Source organism: Alligator mississippiensis, chromosome 10 (genome assembly GCF_030867095.1).
Source record: "Alligator mississippiensis isolate rAllMis1 chromosome 10, rAllMis1, whole genome shotgun sequence".
Classification (NCBI taxonomy): domain Eukaryota; kingdom Metazoa; phylum Chordata; order Crocodylia; family Alligatoridae; genus Alligator; species Alligator mississippiensis.
The window spans coordinates 59,742,644-59,759,588 of NC_081833.1; the positions used below are offsets into that span (position 1 = coordinate 59,742,644).

The window sequence follows — 16,945 nt, forward strand, 5'->3', positions numbered from 1 at the left end:
CAAGGTTCCTTGGGTGAATTTGATATCTTTTATTAGACCAACCCAAACAGTTGGAGAATAGAATGTAGCTCTCTCATGCATTCACAGTGTTTCCTCAGTATACGGACTTTGTAGGGTAAAACTGTGAAGTATTCCAGAGAACAGAGATATTTGGGATTTATGGAGAGTAACATTTTTTAATAAAAATGTATACCGAGTATTTTATGGGATCCAGTTTCAAAAAAATCTTCTTGTAAAATGAACAGTTTTAAAACGGGCAGTTCAGTCTTTCACATTTTTTTCCCCAAAATGATGGGTCAGTGAAACAGCTATTTAAAACTTTATCTAACAATTTCCTGTAATAGCTGTTATATTACTTCAGGGTGGCAATGGAAACTAAAACTTAGGCCATGAATGTGAAGGACAAATGGAGTTGTTAGAGTCATCTGTCCTGTGTGGAGTGTGATGTATTAAGATGAGGTTTTCCCTCTGGAATATTTCTCTTCACTGCAAAAAGGGCCCTCTTTTATTCCAGGTGCTAAATACAACCAAATACAAGTGTAGTACTTGCATCCCTTATCAAATTAAAATCTGTGAATAACTTTAAATCTGTGAACAATGGCTAATGTCTGGATTAACAGAAATATGTCAGGAAGGAACATCTCCAAAAGAGATGGACCATAAAGAACATTTCATGTTGGCTTTTGTAAAACCTCATTGCTGCTGCAGTAATTGCCACTGACAGGAGCAGAATCTCTGGAGTCACAAAGCCAGAAAGGGATCGACCATAAGTTCTTTAACTACTGAACACATCCTACAAGCAGTCAAAAATCACTCACAGAGGGTCTTCTACTATAAGACAAATTAAAATTTTATGGGCACTTACCTTTTTATAAAAAATCCCAAACCAGGTGCAACGCTGCAAATAAATTCATCGGTCATTTGCAGTAATGCAACTAACAGGTCCTCAAGGTTATGCATAACAGACCATCTTGCATTTCACTAGTCCACTGAACCCTCAGCCCAACTATGTCATAGTAATTAAATGCAGTATCCTTACTTGATCCTGCTCCCCACCCCCTTCTTCATTGTAGTTGAGGATATTCTCTCTGATGTCCTCCAAGTCATCATGATATGCAGACACGTGGTAAACTCCTCCATTCAAACCTTTATGACTCTTCCAGCGGGTCCACAGAAAAACCCCACAGAACAGAACTAGCAAGCGCATGTGAATGAAAAGAGAGTCATTATTCAGAAGTTAATCAGACTGTAACATGATTTTAAGTATTGCAGTATGGTAAAGACAACATCCATATAGCAATCGTTACTAGAGAGCCAGTAGACAATACAATTACAGTGGCTTGAAGAGAAAGTAAGAGTGTAGATTCAGGGCCTTAAGAAGGCAAGCCAATAAAAACCAACCTTTGAGATCAACACTCCTCTTGATTTAAGCATTATTTTCATTTACAGTCAGCACAGTTACACAAGAATATCAAATAGAGAAGGAAAGGCCATAAGGTATTCATTTATTACTAGGTGAATAACATTTGAAAAAGTGAATGGCATGCAGCAGCAACCTTATCTGCTTACTGTACTGAGTTGGACAAACCTGGTGGTTAACAGAAAATGCATACAAAGATGTAGCACAAAAACTGATGCAGATGAATCCTGAGAAGTTACAACTCTGTGAACAAGAATGGAAATAAAAGTATAAGACAACATGAGACAAAGGGCAGGAAGACTATTACATAATTTATTGGGGGGAAAAAATCAGGAACTCTTTTTTGCCAAAAAATTAATAGTTAGAAAAACTCCCCAGTAGCAATGTACATGCGGACAACTGCCAAGCTTCAGTTACAGCAGAGTTTTTTTTAAATGCTAGGTGAATATAAATGTGTGTACAATGCATTTCAGTCACCTTTGTAAAACTCCTCCTGCTATGGGCACAATGGATAATTCTCCAGTGACTTTAATGAGGTCTTAAAAGCTGTTTGTCTACATGGCACAGCGCAGCACTGTACCTGCCCTGCAGCTTACTTTGCTGTACTGCTACTAGTACCCACGCCAGCCTGTTTAGAGCTAATATCCCTATACATAAGGTGACCATAAGTCCCAATATGGCCAGGACAATCCCGGATTCTGTAGGCCAGTCCCGGCTTGTTGGTCAAAAGTCCTGGGCTGGAGTCCAGCAGGGAGGTAGAGCGGCGTGGTGCGCCAGGCAGCTGGGTGGGCAGGCACCACTGCCACTGTGCAATGTAGGGACCTCAGATAGGGCACCTTCCATAAGGTGACCATACATCCACCCAAGGTGACCATACATCCACCCACCTTGCTCCTGTACAGCGGCAGTGGTGTCTGCCTGCCTGCCTGCCCGCCAACCTGCCTGGTGTACCATGCCGCTCCACCTCCCCACTGGACTCCAGTCCAGGACTTGTGACCATCTGGCTGGAACTAGCCTATGGAGTACAAGACTTCATCAGGCTGCACAGACACCTGCCGTTTAGACTTTAGTGAATATCTAAAATGCTTTTGCTAGAAGAACCAGATTTTTTTTTAGGTTGTAGATTTTTTCAGAGCCAGGCATATTTTTAAATTTTATTTTTTCAGTCTACAAAAATGTGACAAGTGGATTTGAGTAAGGGCAACGATTCTTTGCCAAAATATATTTTTAATGAAATCCAATTTTTAGATACACACGTATTAAAATAAATCGTATAATCCCCCAGCAATCTATTCTTTCCTTTACACTATAAGAACTTAAAGCCAACCTGATAGATAAATATTAATTAGCCCGATGCAGTCTTATATAGATAGGGTGACCATATGTTCCGGTTTGGCTGAAACAGTCCCAGATGCCATAGGCCAGTCCCGGACAGTTGGGCAAAAGTCTCAGGCTGGAGTCCAGCAGGGAGGTGGAGCGGCCTCTTAGCCTGACCTCCAGAAGCCAAAATCTGTATGAGTAACACTGACATAAAAAAAAAAAAAAAAAAAAAAAAAAAAAAAAAATCAGGAACAACTGCTCTGAAATGAGCATGTATATTTTGTATATGCATATATCAGTGGTACAAAATATACTGTAATTTGACTCCCTGTACACTGCTCAACACAAAACAAATATGTATCTCCAAGTTACAAATATAACTTCTGTTGAATTAAAAATGAAATGATATGGAGACAACATGAACCCACACAGGTACAGTTTTCCTCCCAAAGTGGAGGAACTGTTTGGGATTTAGAAGAGGAGATCAATTGTCAGAAGCTGCTCTTGTAACAATGTTCTTCAGTCTATGCTATTGGATAATATTATGCCTGAAATTATATTTTAAAATACATCAAATGTAATGAAAATGTATTCAATTTTCATGATCTGCATCAGACAAGGACGTTTAAAATCCAGAACATAATAATTTATTAAACTTTCACTTTAATAAAACTTGTAGATACAGAAGGTAACCATCATTACAGAGTCCATTAGAGCAGGGGTGGGCAAAATGCAGCCTGCAGACCAGATGCGGCCACCAGGCCTTTCTATCCGGCCCGCAGGGCCCCTAAAAAATTTAGAAAATTAATATATATCTGCCCCTGGCTGCCTGTCATGTGGCCCTCAATGGCTTGCCAAAACTCAGTAAGCAGCCCTCCACCCAAAATAATTGCCCACCCCTGCATTAGAGAGTAGCATTTTGGTTTTAACCTCTTCGTTAGAAATATTTTTCTGACTGATTAATGCAGGTGTCACATAAGATATATTTAATATGGGTAATTCCCTATTCATAAATGTAGCAATTCTCATTACATCAAATGCAACTAACAGCACAAAATTGCTTGGTATGAAAACTACCTTAGAGCAGAGCACAAAGACATTATGTATACTATAGTTCAGTGATCTATTTGCTTAAATAGCTAGGATTCCCCAAATTCTGAAACCAGTAGCTTCCTAGCTGTATATGCTGGTGGTGTTTGCATAGCAAACATATTGCACAGCAGAATTTGAAGAAAGCAGGGGCATGTCAGATGCCACTGACAGATACAAATAGTCCACAGACAATTAATTTTCACAATTTTTACCACAAATCCTACAAATCAAAAGTGCAGTAAAAACTACAAGCAAATGAAATATCAGTGCTTTAAAGCTTAATTCTACTGTCCTTACTCAGGCAAACTCTCATGATTTCACAATGAGTTTTGACTGGTTCAGAACTGAATAAGGATGCAGGCTTTGGTTCTTAGAAGAGATCCTTCCACCTCAAAGTAGCCCACACCCAGGCCTGCAGAGGGGCCCAGAAGACGCACACAAAAACCCCCCAGCAATTATAATTCACAACTATAACTAAAATGCTTCACAAGCCAAAGGTTCACTTGTCTTTTATTCCTATTTGAACAATTTTTATTCCTAGACTAAAGAATTTGTTTCATCATGACTAGCTGAATTTTAATTCATGTTTTTCTCCTAGCCATCCCCTTCCTCGAGATCAGTTAAAATTTGACTCCACTTGCACCTTCTACACGATTTCTTAGAAATGGACTGCAAAGGTACAGAAAATAAAACTACAAGGGCTTTCCTCAGATGAATTACTGATTTGCTGCATAACGTATGCAGAATAAGGGATGAAAAATTAAAGTGTTTATTGCTGGAACAGCGAGGACAATGCTGTGAGAGCACAGTCCATTCTCTACTAGAAAGCAGATTCTTCAAAAGGCAGATACCATGAGAATCTAGACAAGAAAGGATGGACAGACAGATTAAATCACCAAAGATAATACAAGACATAGTTGCCATAACTACCTAAGAGTGTCAAGAAGCAAATGCAGATGGCAAACATGGAGCTGAAGCTCAGGCCTGCATCCTTGTGAAAGATAGCCAGCGTGATTTCACAGTTATGGCCAGTATAGCCATCAGGGCAGTGACATCGGAACTTGGTTGGCGACTGGGAGATACATGTACCAAAGTTACAGGGTCTTTTGGCACATGCGGTATAGACACAGTGGCTGCCTGTGGCATTCTCCATGATCATGTGTCCTGGGGGGCAACTGAGAAGACAAATACAGAATAAAACAGTGAAACTCCTTATTAAAAGCAGACACGACACAGTGCTGAAAACATTCTACCAGCCTTGGGGCACATGCTGTACTCCTAAGCCATCTCCTAGTACAAAGGTATCTGGTGTATCTACTTCAGCAGTGCTTCTCTAGAGCAGTGGTCTCCAACCTTTTTTATGGTGAAGATCACTTTTTAGAAGTAAAGGGCACATCAGGATCTACTGTTCCCCCCCACCCGCATCCACGTCCCGCACCCAGCAATGGGAGCCCCCCACACGCACCCCTGGACCGTGCAGACTTCTGGCCACCGGGCAGGCACGGCTCAGCGCAGCCATGACACACGAGTAGGATTGGGCCCCAGCCCAACCCAGCCAGGTCTGGGACACTTCGCAATCCAGGGGCGCATGGGGTATAGGCCGGTGGAGGCCCCGGGGCCTGTTCCCCACCGGCCCCCACACCTGTGCTCAGGACGAGGCAGCTGCTGCTGCGGGCTGCCCACCCCAGATCTTCCCAGACCTGCCTGGGCCACAGCTGCCCCCATATGAGTCCCCGCTGCTGAGCTGAGCCGCACCCACACGTGGCCAGCTACAGCAGGACTCAAGGTGTAGCAGCAGCTTCCTCTCCCACCTCCACCCATAGAGATAGAGAAGCTGCCCATCAGCACCCCCGGGCTCCACTCCTCCCACTGCCCGGACGGGCTGGTGCCCCACTTACCTTCACCTGCTCCTGGCTCGGCCGCACGGTCGGTTGCTCACTGCGGGGGCCTTGATCTGGCCCCCACCCCTTCTCTCCCCCACAGATTGACCTGCTGGGGCTGAGGGCAGTGAGTGTGTGCATGTGTGTGCACTCAGCTGTTCCCCCACCCCAGGATCAACCCAAAGAGGCTCCAGGATCTACCTGTCAATTGGGATCCCCAGGTTGGTGACCACTGCTCTGGAGTGTTCTCTGAAACCAAGAAAAGGGCTATGGGGTTGGTACCGAATTACCGTAACTGAAACAAACACAAGTGGGTGTACACCAGGGGCTCATTTTCATTGCAAAATTAACTGATGTTATAATTTAAGTGTTGCCTCCAACTTGAGACCTGCCCATGCCCAAAAACTCTTACTCTGAGTCAGGTAGTGCTTTTAACTCAATGTGACTAGCCTTTAGAGGGATGTAAGCTACAGCAGGGGTTTTCAACCTTTTTTTAATAAGTGTACCCCTGGCAGCCCCCTTTTTAATATGTGTACCCCAGGGGAGGAGGGTGGCGAGCAGGCGGGGGCACGGTGAGTGGTGGAGCAGCGGCTGCGCAGAATCTGTACAACCCTGCCCTCGCCCTGCCATGGCCTTGCTCCTGAGAGGCAGCAGCATGGAGTGGTGGTGCTCCGTCCCCACGTACCACCTGGGACTTTTCAAAGTACTCCCAGGGGTATGTATATCCCTGGCTGACAATCCCTGAGCTATAGCATGAGCTAGTGCAATTCACCAGCTGCTAATGCAACTGGTACATCTAAACAGTAAAATGCAGTGCTGTGCAAGATATCCAAGCTAGCTCTGAACAAGTCTGCTCTTTCAATTTATAGACATATTTAAAAAGAGCTATTTAACTTGCTTTTTGGTACAGTTAGTTAGTCCAGGTGAAAAACCATGCTAATGCAGATACATTGCTTCTTGTACTTGAGTTGGCTTCTTGAGACCTAACTTACTGAGCTCTGCACTGGACTACACTGTGTTGCACTGGCATAGCCAAACACTCTCATGTTGCTGGTACATCATTCTGTCCTGTTTTATGTTCTGGCCACATTCATGCAAGCTAGTTTAGCTCGGGAGGAGGTAGGTTTACTCAGCAATGGAGACAGCATTAGAATGAAGAATGGACTGATGCTTCCATCTCAAACTGTAATGTTCAGGAAACTTTTGAATATTTAAAAACTGAATCTAGCTGTAGGTTGCTATATAGATTATCAGCTGAAATAACACCCTTCCTAGGTGTTGGGAAAATTACATCTTGAAGCTGGCTAAATATCTTGGTTTGAAAAACAGGGACTTTTGTTTAAAAATAAATATTTCAAGTATTTGTTTTAACCCTTAAAACAAAGCCCCTTCAGTGTTGTGAGGAACTAAGTCTTAACAATAAGTTATAGCATTTGATGGCAATCACTTCCTCTGATTTACACTGACCATTACATGCGGTTTTAAAGGGCATGCCATGCACATCAATGTCCGCATTCTCTCAGAGTTGATTGCTTTAGACACCTCTGAGTGCAATTAAGCCACACTACTACCTAATTCCAGTTTTTACAAAGTGGGTCAAACATTTTCTTGCATGTGCTGTACTCCTTAAGCAGCTCTAACAGAGACAGCTGGTATGCATCTGCTTACCATTACTGGAGTTAATGGAAATATGCTGATTTACACCAGCTGAGGATACTGCAAACAGGGACAGTTTGCACTTTGCTTTAACATCTAAGTAAGCTCAACAAAACCAATGAAGTTGTAGAGGCATAAATAAGGGCAGAATGTGTGCAGTGTTTCACTGATGTTTAACTGGATGATTCTTATGAAAGGGTTTTTTTTTCCAGCGGCAAGATGCAACTGATATTCTTTTTATCATCCACTTCCTCCCACCTTGCTGTGGAGTTTTCTGTGCTCCTGATTTCCCCAATTACCTGCATTCATGCATCATCCACAAGTCAACACAAATAAACTGCTGGCTACAAGGGTTGTTCCTACAGGCCTCTGAAGAGCAGCCTTCTTTCACTCCTTGGACACTTAATACTGACACCAGCTCCTTAGTGTGAGTATCCAGAGGCATCCTGTAGTTATTAAATCTGACATCCCTCATACATCCTAGGGCAAAAAACAGAGAATGTTTGGTTTTGAAAGCTGTTCAGCTGAACTATTTGAAACAGTTGTCAGTACTATAATAGTGGACTCAAGCCAGAAAGTTCAGATCTAGGTCTGCATATCTCCACCTATTGTGGGGGTGGAGGGCAGTGACCTGGAGCTTTGATTCAACCTGTTAAAGAGACATGGACCAGATCCAGAGGCAGACTTTCTAAAGTTTGGAGCTGCAGCAATCCTCAAATCCAGGTCACCATCTGGGGAGAGTGCTCCACACTTAACATATCACCACTTTACTAAGATTTCTGAAGAAAAGGACAAATAGCCAGAAGAAGAGGGTAACAGATGATTACCCATTTCAATAATGGTGGTAGTGGCTCTTTTTAGAAACTGTATTTTATTAAAGTCTTCAATTTGTATAATAAAAAGACCACTAACAGTCAGAGGCATTGAGTTACTAACCAATAGCAATGGATGTATTAAGTGCCAGGGAGACAGGACTCCCAATGTATACACATCAGACATGCATATGGAAACATAAACCTCAGTCAATAACATGCATTTGTAGTTTAAAGGCCCTTTAATAACACTCAGGTAGATGAGGCTGCATGGCAACGAGTGACAGTAGTATTAGACAGATTTCTGTTTCAATTAAAGTTGCCACCAACAACCATATGACTTTTTAAATTCCATTTCCTGGGCTAATGGCTTACTTGCACATTCTAGGCTAAGAAAAGACTAACCAGTCTCCAGTTCTTGGCAAAAATGTTATGCAATTACCACCAACAAAACACCCAGCATCTGTTAAAAAAGCCATCTGTGAAACATGGATGTTGTAGGTTATTAGTGTATATATCCTCTTTGAGGCAGGGACTAACTTTCCCTTTGTTTTTGCACAGTGCCTAGCACAATGGAGCCATGGTCATGGCTAGATCAGTGTAGAAATGCAAATCATTAATGAGGACAGTAGTTGTGACAAGAATGTAGGACTCGGGCATTCCCAGTCTGGTGGCAGATCACCAGAACTACCTTCCTTTCTTCAGAGATGGTATTTCCTTATCCCACGTTCTGCTTTGGAAGCTTGGGCTGCTGGTCAATACGTGCATAAAGCAGAATGGAGCTGTTCATCAGTCCTGCATATGTATTCACAGAATCACAGAAAGTTATGACTGGAAGGGACCTCAGGAGGTCATCTAGTCCAACCCCCTACTCAAAGCAGGACTATCCCCAACTCCTGATCATCCCAGCCAAAGCTTTGTCTAGCCAGGTTTTGAAAACCTCCGAGGACAGAGCTTCCACCACCTCTCTGGGTAACCAGTTCCAGTGTTTTACTACCCTCCTAGTGAGAAAATTTTTCCTAATATCTAACCTAAACTTCCCTTGGCAACAAGGACACACTGCTGGCTCATAAAGGTATTGACCACTTCAGCCTTTTCTTTTCTGCATCCTCTATCACAAGGTTACCGTCCCCATTCTGCAAGGGACCCACACTTTCCCTGATCCTCCTCTTGCTAACGACATAATTGTAGAAACCCTTGTTACCCTTCACATCCCTGGCTATCTGCAACTCCAATTGTGCTTTGGCCTGCCTGACTTCATCCCTGCCTGCTCAAGCAATGCTCTTATACGCCTCTCTAATTATTACTCCTCTTATAAGCTTCCTTTTTTTGATTTAGTTTACTAAAAAGCTCCCTGCTAAGCCAAGATGGTCTTCTGCCATACTTGCTAGTCTTCCTACACATTGGGATGGTTTGTTCCTGCGCTCTCAGTACAGCTTCTTTAAAGTACAGCCGGCTCTCCTGGACTCCTCTCCCCCTCAGACTGGCTCCCAGGTGATCCTGCCCATGAGTTCCCTGAGGAAGCTGAAGTCTGCTTTTCTGAGGTCCAGGGTCCTTACTTTGCTACTCCCCATCCTTCCTTTCCTCAGGATCCTGAACTCAATCATCTGTGGTTGCTGCTGCCCAAGCTGCCATCTACTAGTACCTTCTCCACCAAACCTTCCATGTTTGTGAGCATCAGGTCAAGAAGAGCATGGCCCCTAGTTGGCCACTCCAGCACTTGCACAAGGAAGTTATCCCCAATACTCTCCAAAAACTTCCTGGATCACCTGTGAACTGCCATGTTGCCCTCCCAACGGGTGATTGAAGTCCCCCATGAGAACCAGAGCCTGTGATCAGGAAACTTCCACTAGCTATTTGAAGAAAGCCTCATCCACCACTTCCTCCTGGTCTAGTGGTCTATGGCAGACACCCACCACAGCATCACCCTTGTTGCTCTCCCCTCTGACCCTAACCCAGAGATTCTCAACAGGCCTATCTCCAGCTTCATAATGGGGCTCTGAGCAAGCATATGGCTCTTTTACATAAAGAGCAACCCCTCCTCCTCTTCTCCCCTGCCTGTCCTTCCTGAACAGTTTGTACCCATCCATGACAGTGCTCCAGTCATGCGAGCTCCCACCAAGTCTCTGTTGTTCCAATCACGTCACATCTCCATGGCTGTGCAAGGACTTTCAGTTCTTCCTGTTCATTTCCCAGGCTCTATGCATTTGTGTACAGGCATGTGAGGCAACTAGTGATTGCCCTAATTTCTCAGGAAGCATGACAGCACCTCCCCTGTTGCCCCAACTTTATAAAGGAGATGAATGTCTCAATGTGCACATGTAGTACCACCAACAAACCCTCCGATTCTGATACCCCACATTCTACAACAGTTAAACCAGGGAATCCTTACCTTGAAAACTCTGATTTGGATTGAAAGGGTAAGTATTTCCAAGCACCAAACTGCTGGGATCAATCATAATTTCTCTGTAAACTCCTGCGGCTCTAAGTATTTCTCTCTTCCCACCTCCTTCATACAGGCGAAGAGTGAATTCATTCTCAATTCTCTCCAAGGTGATATGATGCCACTCACCATTGCCAATGTTGTAGGAGGAAAGATTTACAGTATAGTCTCCGTCACCCAGGTTATACGAGACCATTAAGAATCCCTGAGACACCTTGGGGATTATTAGCAGAGTGTTAAAAAAGAAAAGGAGAATCAATCTGTTGTCCAGTATTTGATCTGTCAGGTTATTTGTATCTAATATCTCTTAATTAGTAAGCAATTTTGAAAAAAGGGACTGAAGCCTAGATAAACCTGCTAGGTTAAACTAGTTAGCTTGAGCACTGGTAGTAACTTAGATACCCATGCACTGATGATACCCATGCAAATTAATACATCCTGATTTTCTATGAGTACCAAGCTTAGATACAGGACACATTTATAGCATTGTATTTGCCTTAATCCAGCATTAAAAAGGCAGGGGTTATACAATATATAGCCTTACAACAGTGGAAATTACTGCAATCCATGTAAACTTATCCTGGAAATTTATCAGTTGAAATTTCACTGACTTAAGTGTTGTATGTCTGCAGTTATCCAAAAGTAGCCATTTACTCAATGCAAATAGCCTATTACCTGCTTCCTGCACCTAGGTGAGGCACCAAAATTGTGCTACTGTGGTAATTACTCTAGGATACCTGCTTGTCTGTCTGTGGTGGATTCCACATAGGGATACACCTGTATACCTTTGCTTATCGATGCATTTTACCCCAGTGTTAATGTGTCAGGTATCCAAGTCCTGTGACAAAAGCAAACAGATGGTTACATGGTTGGGAGTGTGCTACAGTGTCACTTTTTCCTGATGGGTCCAACAAGTCCAGCTCAGTAGTGATCAGTGAGTATTACCACTTGATGGCCTACGAAGAATCAATCTGATACGTTCAATTAAGGGCCAAGGTCACAGGGCATGATCCAATGGTATCTGTATTCCTGCTGCAGTGTTGCTACAAGGCTGACATTTTAACACAGCTGTCTCCAGCTAGAATCACACAGGACACCAGACTAGGTGGACTACTTATCTATCATCTGTGGTAGTTCCTGTGGTCCTGTTTTACATGGATATAAATCCAATGAAACACCCAGAATTACAGTGTAAAATCTACTTAACAAATGGAGAAACAGGACCTTACCTTACACATATTTGAAAAAACGCTGACAAATCAAACTGTACAGTACAGTTTTGGAGATGGGTACTTCTGGCCTTGTAGGATAATGTAAACACAAAGTTGCCATTTTGCCCATAACTGGCCAAAATGGGTTGGAAGGGATGACCTCACCTGCAGGGTGATGTACTCATCCTTGTTCCGAGAAGCCATGCTCATAATGACACTGTCAAGCTGTCGTGTCCTAATCATTGCCTCTAAGAGCATTCTGCGGGAAGACACAGCAACAGGAAGCTGATACCGGATGTGGCTCCCTGGGCCAAATGTATATTCTTTGGTGACTAAGAAATCAAAATAAAAAGTTACCCTTTGTAGGAAAAAGATGACATTATTACAAAAGAGTTAGGTAGGTAAAACAAGAGATTCTACTTGAGGCACTGCCCAGCAAAACAGTGCTGGCTTAGTTCATCTGCTCAAGTCCTTCAAGCCCGTTCCATTGCTTTCCCCACCTCTGTTCATTAGTATGGCTAGGCATATCCCTATCTGGACCCTATTAATGCAGCTATTCAAAATTCTTGGAGCGGGTAGCAGCAGGTATCACCGTGTTCCCTTTCCCCGTGCATTGAGCAGGTTCCTGCACAAAGCCCCTTGCCCATTTGTTCATCCCATCACTCCCAATGTACTTGTGGCTTCCCCAGCATACCTATTTTTTCCCACCCTGGAAGCAAAGGGCCCATCAATATAGTTCCTTAACTGGAAATCAATATTCTAATAATTATTTTTAAAGTATGTTTACAGCAGCAGCTTCTCTCACAACAGATTACTGTGAAACCCAAAGTTAAAAATAACAGCCAGGTAGGAAAGTCTTTGAGAGAGCAGTGTTCATTTCACTCCAACTGTTCACTGAACTCCTCCTTGTGGTCCTGTTTCAGGACAACGATCAAACTCAATCCTTCCAAGTCTGCTCTCAAACACTGAATAAGGTAAATCTGGTACTCAGTGAGCCATATTTCAAAGAGGAATTAAAACAAAGGCTGGGATTATCAAAAATGCCCAACAGCAAATTAGAACATTGCCCTAGAAAGTCAGCTAAGCAAGTATCATTAATTATGAAGACAGGATGTTGACTGACAATTATGCTACTTTTAAGTGTGGGGCAGGGAAGACGACTCACTACCTGTGTCCCTGTGCCAGCTGATTTATTTTAATTGCTGCGTCTGTCTGCCTCTATCTTGCACTAAACGGAGCTAAACTGCAATTTTTCCTGAATGAAACAGGTAGTTGCCGTGTCATTTTCCACTTACAGCATAACAAAGTAGACAGACAAAAAACTTACAATGGACTCACCTGAATCATAGCGACTCCCACCCCACTTTTAACTGTTTTGTCAATGCTCACCCTTTCAAAGCATATTGGACTGCAAAGTGCTTCATCACAGCCATGAAGAATGTAACAGAGAAATAGATCCCTCACCTTTATTACATCGGTAGCCATAATAACCTGGCAAACAATGACAACTAAATGAGCCCCATTCGCCAAGGCATCTCCCATGAACGCCGCAGGAAGAGGTGCCCAGGGTCTCACAGCTCCCATCTGTTAATATGCAACCAGGGGAGCTATTCAGGGACTCTGCAGGAGATTCAAGGTCATATACCTTTAAGAGAAAAATCACAGGATATTGGGATTTCATTTAACAAAGTTAAACTTTATGAGTTTATGCCCAAGTGGTAACACTTATACCTATACCATGGGTCTAAACAGCCTAAGTGAGCTTGGACACACTTCACATTAGCAGCTTCTCTTGTCCAGTGGAAGCTGCTCTTATTGTGTGCCACTGTTAGGTAGCAGGGAAGATGGTAAATTGTCTATTTGCAGTGAGCAGTGCCTATGCCAGGGTCAGTTATGGACAAACAACAAGTAGTATAACTAGGGCAGGTTGACCAGGCACCAGCCCTGGGACCAGACTTAGGGTGAGGGCAGAAAAAGCAGCCCCTGTAGTACTGGCCAGGCTGCCACTGCCACCCTGGATGTAGGACAGCCAAGCTACATCTCTGCACACAACACTTAGGCTAATATAAATGTATATCAGTGTAGTTCTACCCATGATTCTTTCTGGTGTAACTCTATAACAAATCAAGCGAGGTTATCCTGGTGTAGGGGTTTACATCAGTCTGCTCCTTGCTTACACAAGTGTAAAAATTACTTACATTAGTGCATACATGTTGGCTGTCCACACTCTCAGTTGTTTGTTGGGTTTTTTTGTTAGTTTTCAGACAGATTTTTTAAATGCAACTTTTAACATTTTAATACAGCTTTTATTTTTAAAAATATTCATCATTACATTCTGCATTTGGATATGCTCGCTCTGAAGCTAAAAGAAAACTAATATTCTATACAATGGTGGCAGCTGGTGTAGGGACAAATATATCATTAACATTCAGAAATTCCTCGAGTAGGAGTAAGGGGAATTGTGAAATGTCACCTTGGAGGGCAGTATCCCAAATGCATGGAGAAGGAGATAAGCAAAGGCATCATTTCTGCTTCACAAATATATCTACTACCAAGTAAAAGAGCACTTTTCATAGTAATCATCATGATCCACATTACTATTGTCTTGTGCAGACTGAGATGATTCTGACATTTAATAGCAAAAATAAAGAGTGCTTATTTACTTTAATGGAAGCTGCATGTGCTTATCTTTAGCAACAACGTGGGTTTTTTAAAGTTTTTCTAACTGTTCAACCAATATTAAAGCATACTGGAAACTGGCTTCTACCAACTTCTACTGGGCTCCAGCATTGTTAAAGAAATACAAAGGATACCACATTTCAGCAAGATGGCTGCCCCAGAACTAGGTTGAGAGATGCCAATTAAACCCTCAGGTTGTATATGCCATTGTTTTATACACAGTAGAAAATAATATAATTTACCTTGTACATTTTCATAGTATTGCAAAGCAAAATTTTTACTTATTTAGCAATCTGTGGTGGTTATAGCTTATTCAAGCATCAATGATAAACTTCTAAAGACATAGCAGTAATAGACATGAGGCAAGAACTTAGTCTCAATATTATTTTTTCTCTATTTGCTATTCTAGTCCAATGACATCCCATACATGAATATTTCTGGTGAAAATACAACCATCACTGAAAAAAACCCCAATTTAAACAGATGCAGGAACAACTCACTGGAAACAGATACTCTGTACTACCAGTCCCATTACTAACCAGAACCATAATCTATCTTGACAAAAATCAGTTCCCATATAAGAAGATTCTTTAAACTAAAAACCCATATGAAATGCATCCTCACTAATGCAAAAATTGTAACATGTGTCTTACCTGAGTATCCAAAATGAAATTTTGCAGACAGCCTATGAAATGCTTGTGTTGTAACTGGGGATAGGAGTATGGAATTGATTCTTTTACACCTCCCAGCTGAAGAACTTGGTTTGTACTCAAATACCTTCAAACAATGAGATACATGATAAACATTATGCTGAATTTACCTTACCATATGAACACTTTGGTATAGGGAAAGTAAGAACCAAATACAGTAGATTCTAAAGAATTATTTGAGGAATGGAAAACTTTCTACAAGAATATAGAAAAGGACCATATTCTTGGCTGGTATAAATTCGCTAAGACAATGGCATCAACCTAAGCCTTTAAATTAAATGTGGGATTTTCAGTCAGAGCCTTGCCATGTGAAGTACTTTACTAAGAGCTAAAACCATGTGTGAACAAGCAAGGACATATGTTGCAATCTAGAAATCAGATTACAGAACAAACTGTTTGAAAGTGATTCTAGATTCACATCCCTAAAGTAACCTTATTGAACACAGTGGAATTACTCCAGATTTACACAGATACCTCAGAGATTAATCTGGCTTCTAGCGTTTGTTATTTATAACTGTGTATCTTAAGTTTTACAGAACTGAACAAATAAAACATAATTGGGTGTCCCATCCTGTTCTCATTAAAGTAACAGAACTAATTCTGTGAGTACAGTTTGCAGGAGTAAATACTAATTGCTTGCTTATTGACAAGTGTCTGTCAAGTGAAAAAAATCCTCCTGTGGTGAAAACTCAGTACAGAGATTCAGGAGAGTCTGGTTCTATTCCTGGATCTACCACAAACTTATTCCATGACCTCAGGCAACTCACTCACCCTCACAAAACCACTTTGGGGCAGATTATGCTTATATAGAGCTTTGAGGTCCTCAGGATGAACATCACTACAGAAATGCAAAGACTTTTTCTCAACCATCATCTTGGCAGATAAGACATTCAAAGACATTAATTTAAAAATAATGTAACTAAGTCTCCAGAAATGTACCCTTACCTTCCGCCTTGGGGAATCGAACCAGTGACCTCACAATTTGTGCGATCTTCAGTCGACAACCATTTACCAACTCCTTCTATCTCTGAAACAATTGCTGCGCTGCAGTGATCCAACGTGAATCGAACATCCTGTGCCAAAACAGAAGGTCACTACCAGGCTGCAGAGCCAAGAGCCGCGGTATACTCCAACTGAATGTGTTCACGTGTTGAGTCAAAATTTTTAGCTTCCCTCTCTCTACAGGGCATCACACAAGTAAAGATTTGGACATTTTCTGTTCCATTTTCAACAATGTTACCCATGGTCAAACAAAACAAAACTACTCCTAAAAATGCTACATTTACAAATTAAAACTCTGCCTTTGTGTAAGGGGTTGGATCAGATAACTCAAAGCCCTTTGCAACCCTGTGACTTCCTGAGTCTACCCCCCTCCTTCAAAAGGCTAGAACTATGCATGCAATTCCATCCACCTTGTGCACTGATTTACTATGATCGTGTTCTGACTCTAATTTGGGAAAGTTTACTAGGTAGATAAATCTGAAGTTTATAGTATATGCAAATGCGAAAGCCATAATGTGGAAAACAAGCAACTGACCTGGCCATTAGTTCGGACTTCAAGATGATGCCACTTTTTGTCTGTCACATTCAAGTGACTTGGGAACTGCAACATCACTGTGCCTAAACCATGGTTCATTTTTAAAATGGGGATACCAATGGAAAGTTCTAAAAGGACAAGAATAAAACTATGTTTTTTAAATCCAGCTGCAAACATTTTCCCAC

General features: G+C 42.1%; 1 protein-coding gene across 1 annotated transcript in view; it reads right to left on the minus strand.

Moving 5' to 3' along the window:
* The window catches only part of LOC102560908 (neural-cadherin), a 125,163-nt gene that overhangs the window by 11,484 nt on the left and 96,734 nt on the right, over positions 1-16,945 (minus strand). Inside the window, exons 24-32 of the mRNA XM_019492937.2 lie at positions 16,761-16,888; positions 16,169-16,296; positions 15,167-15,290; positions 13,299-13,479; positions 12,000-12,166; positions 10,573-10,837; positions 7,668-7,848; positions 4,763-5,007; positions 1,040-1,194 (exon numbers count right to left, since the gene is read on the minus strand). Coding sequence (XP_019348482.2) covers positions 1,040-1,194; positions 4,763-5,007; positions 7,668-7,848; positions 10,573-10,837; positions 12,000-12,166; positions 13,299-13,479; positions 15,167-15,290; positions 16,169-16,296; positions 16,761-16,888 — 1,574 coding nt within the window. The remainder of the gene's footprint in view (positions 1-1,039; positions 1,195-4,762; positions 5,008-7,667; positions 7,849-10,572; positions 10,838-11,999; positions 12,167-13,298; positions 13,480-15,166; positions 15,291-16,168; positions 16,297-16,760; positions 16,889-16,945) is intronic.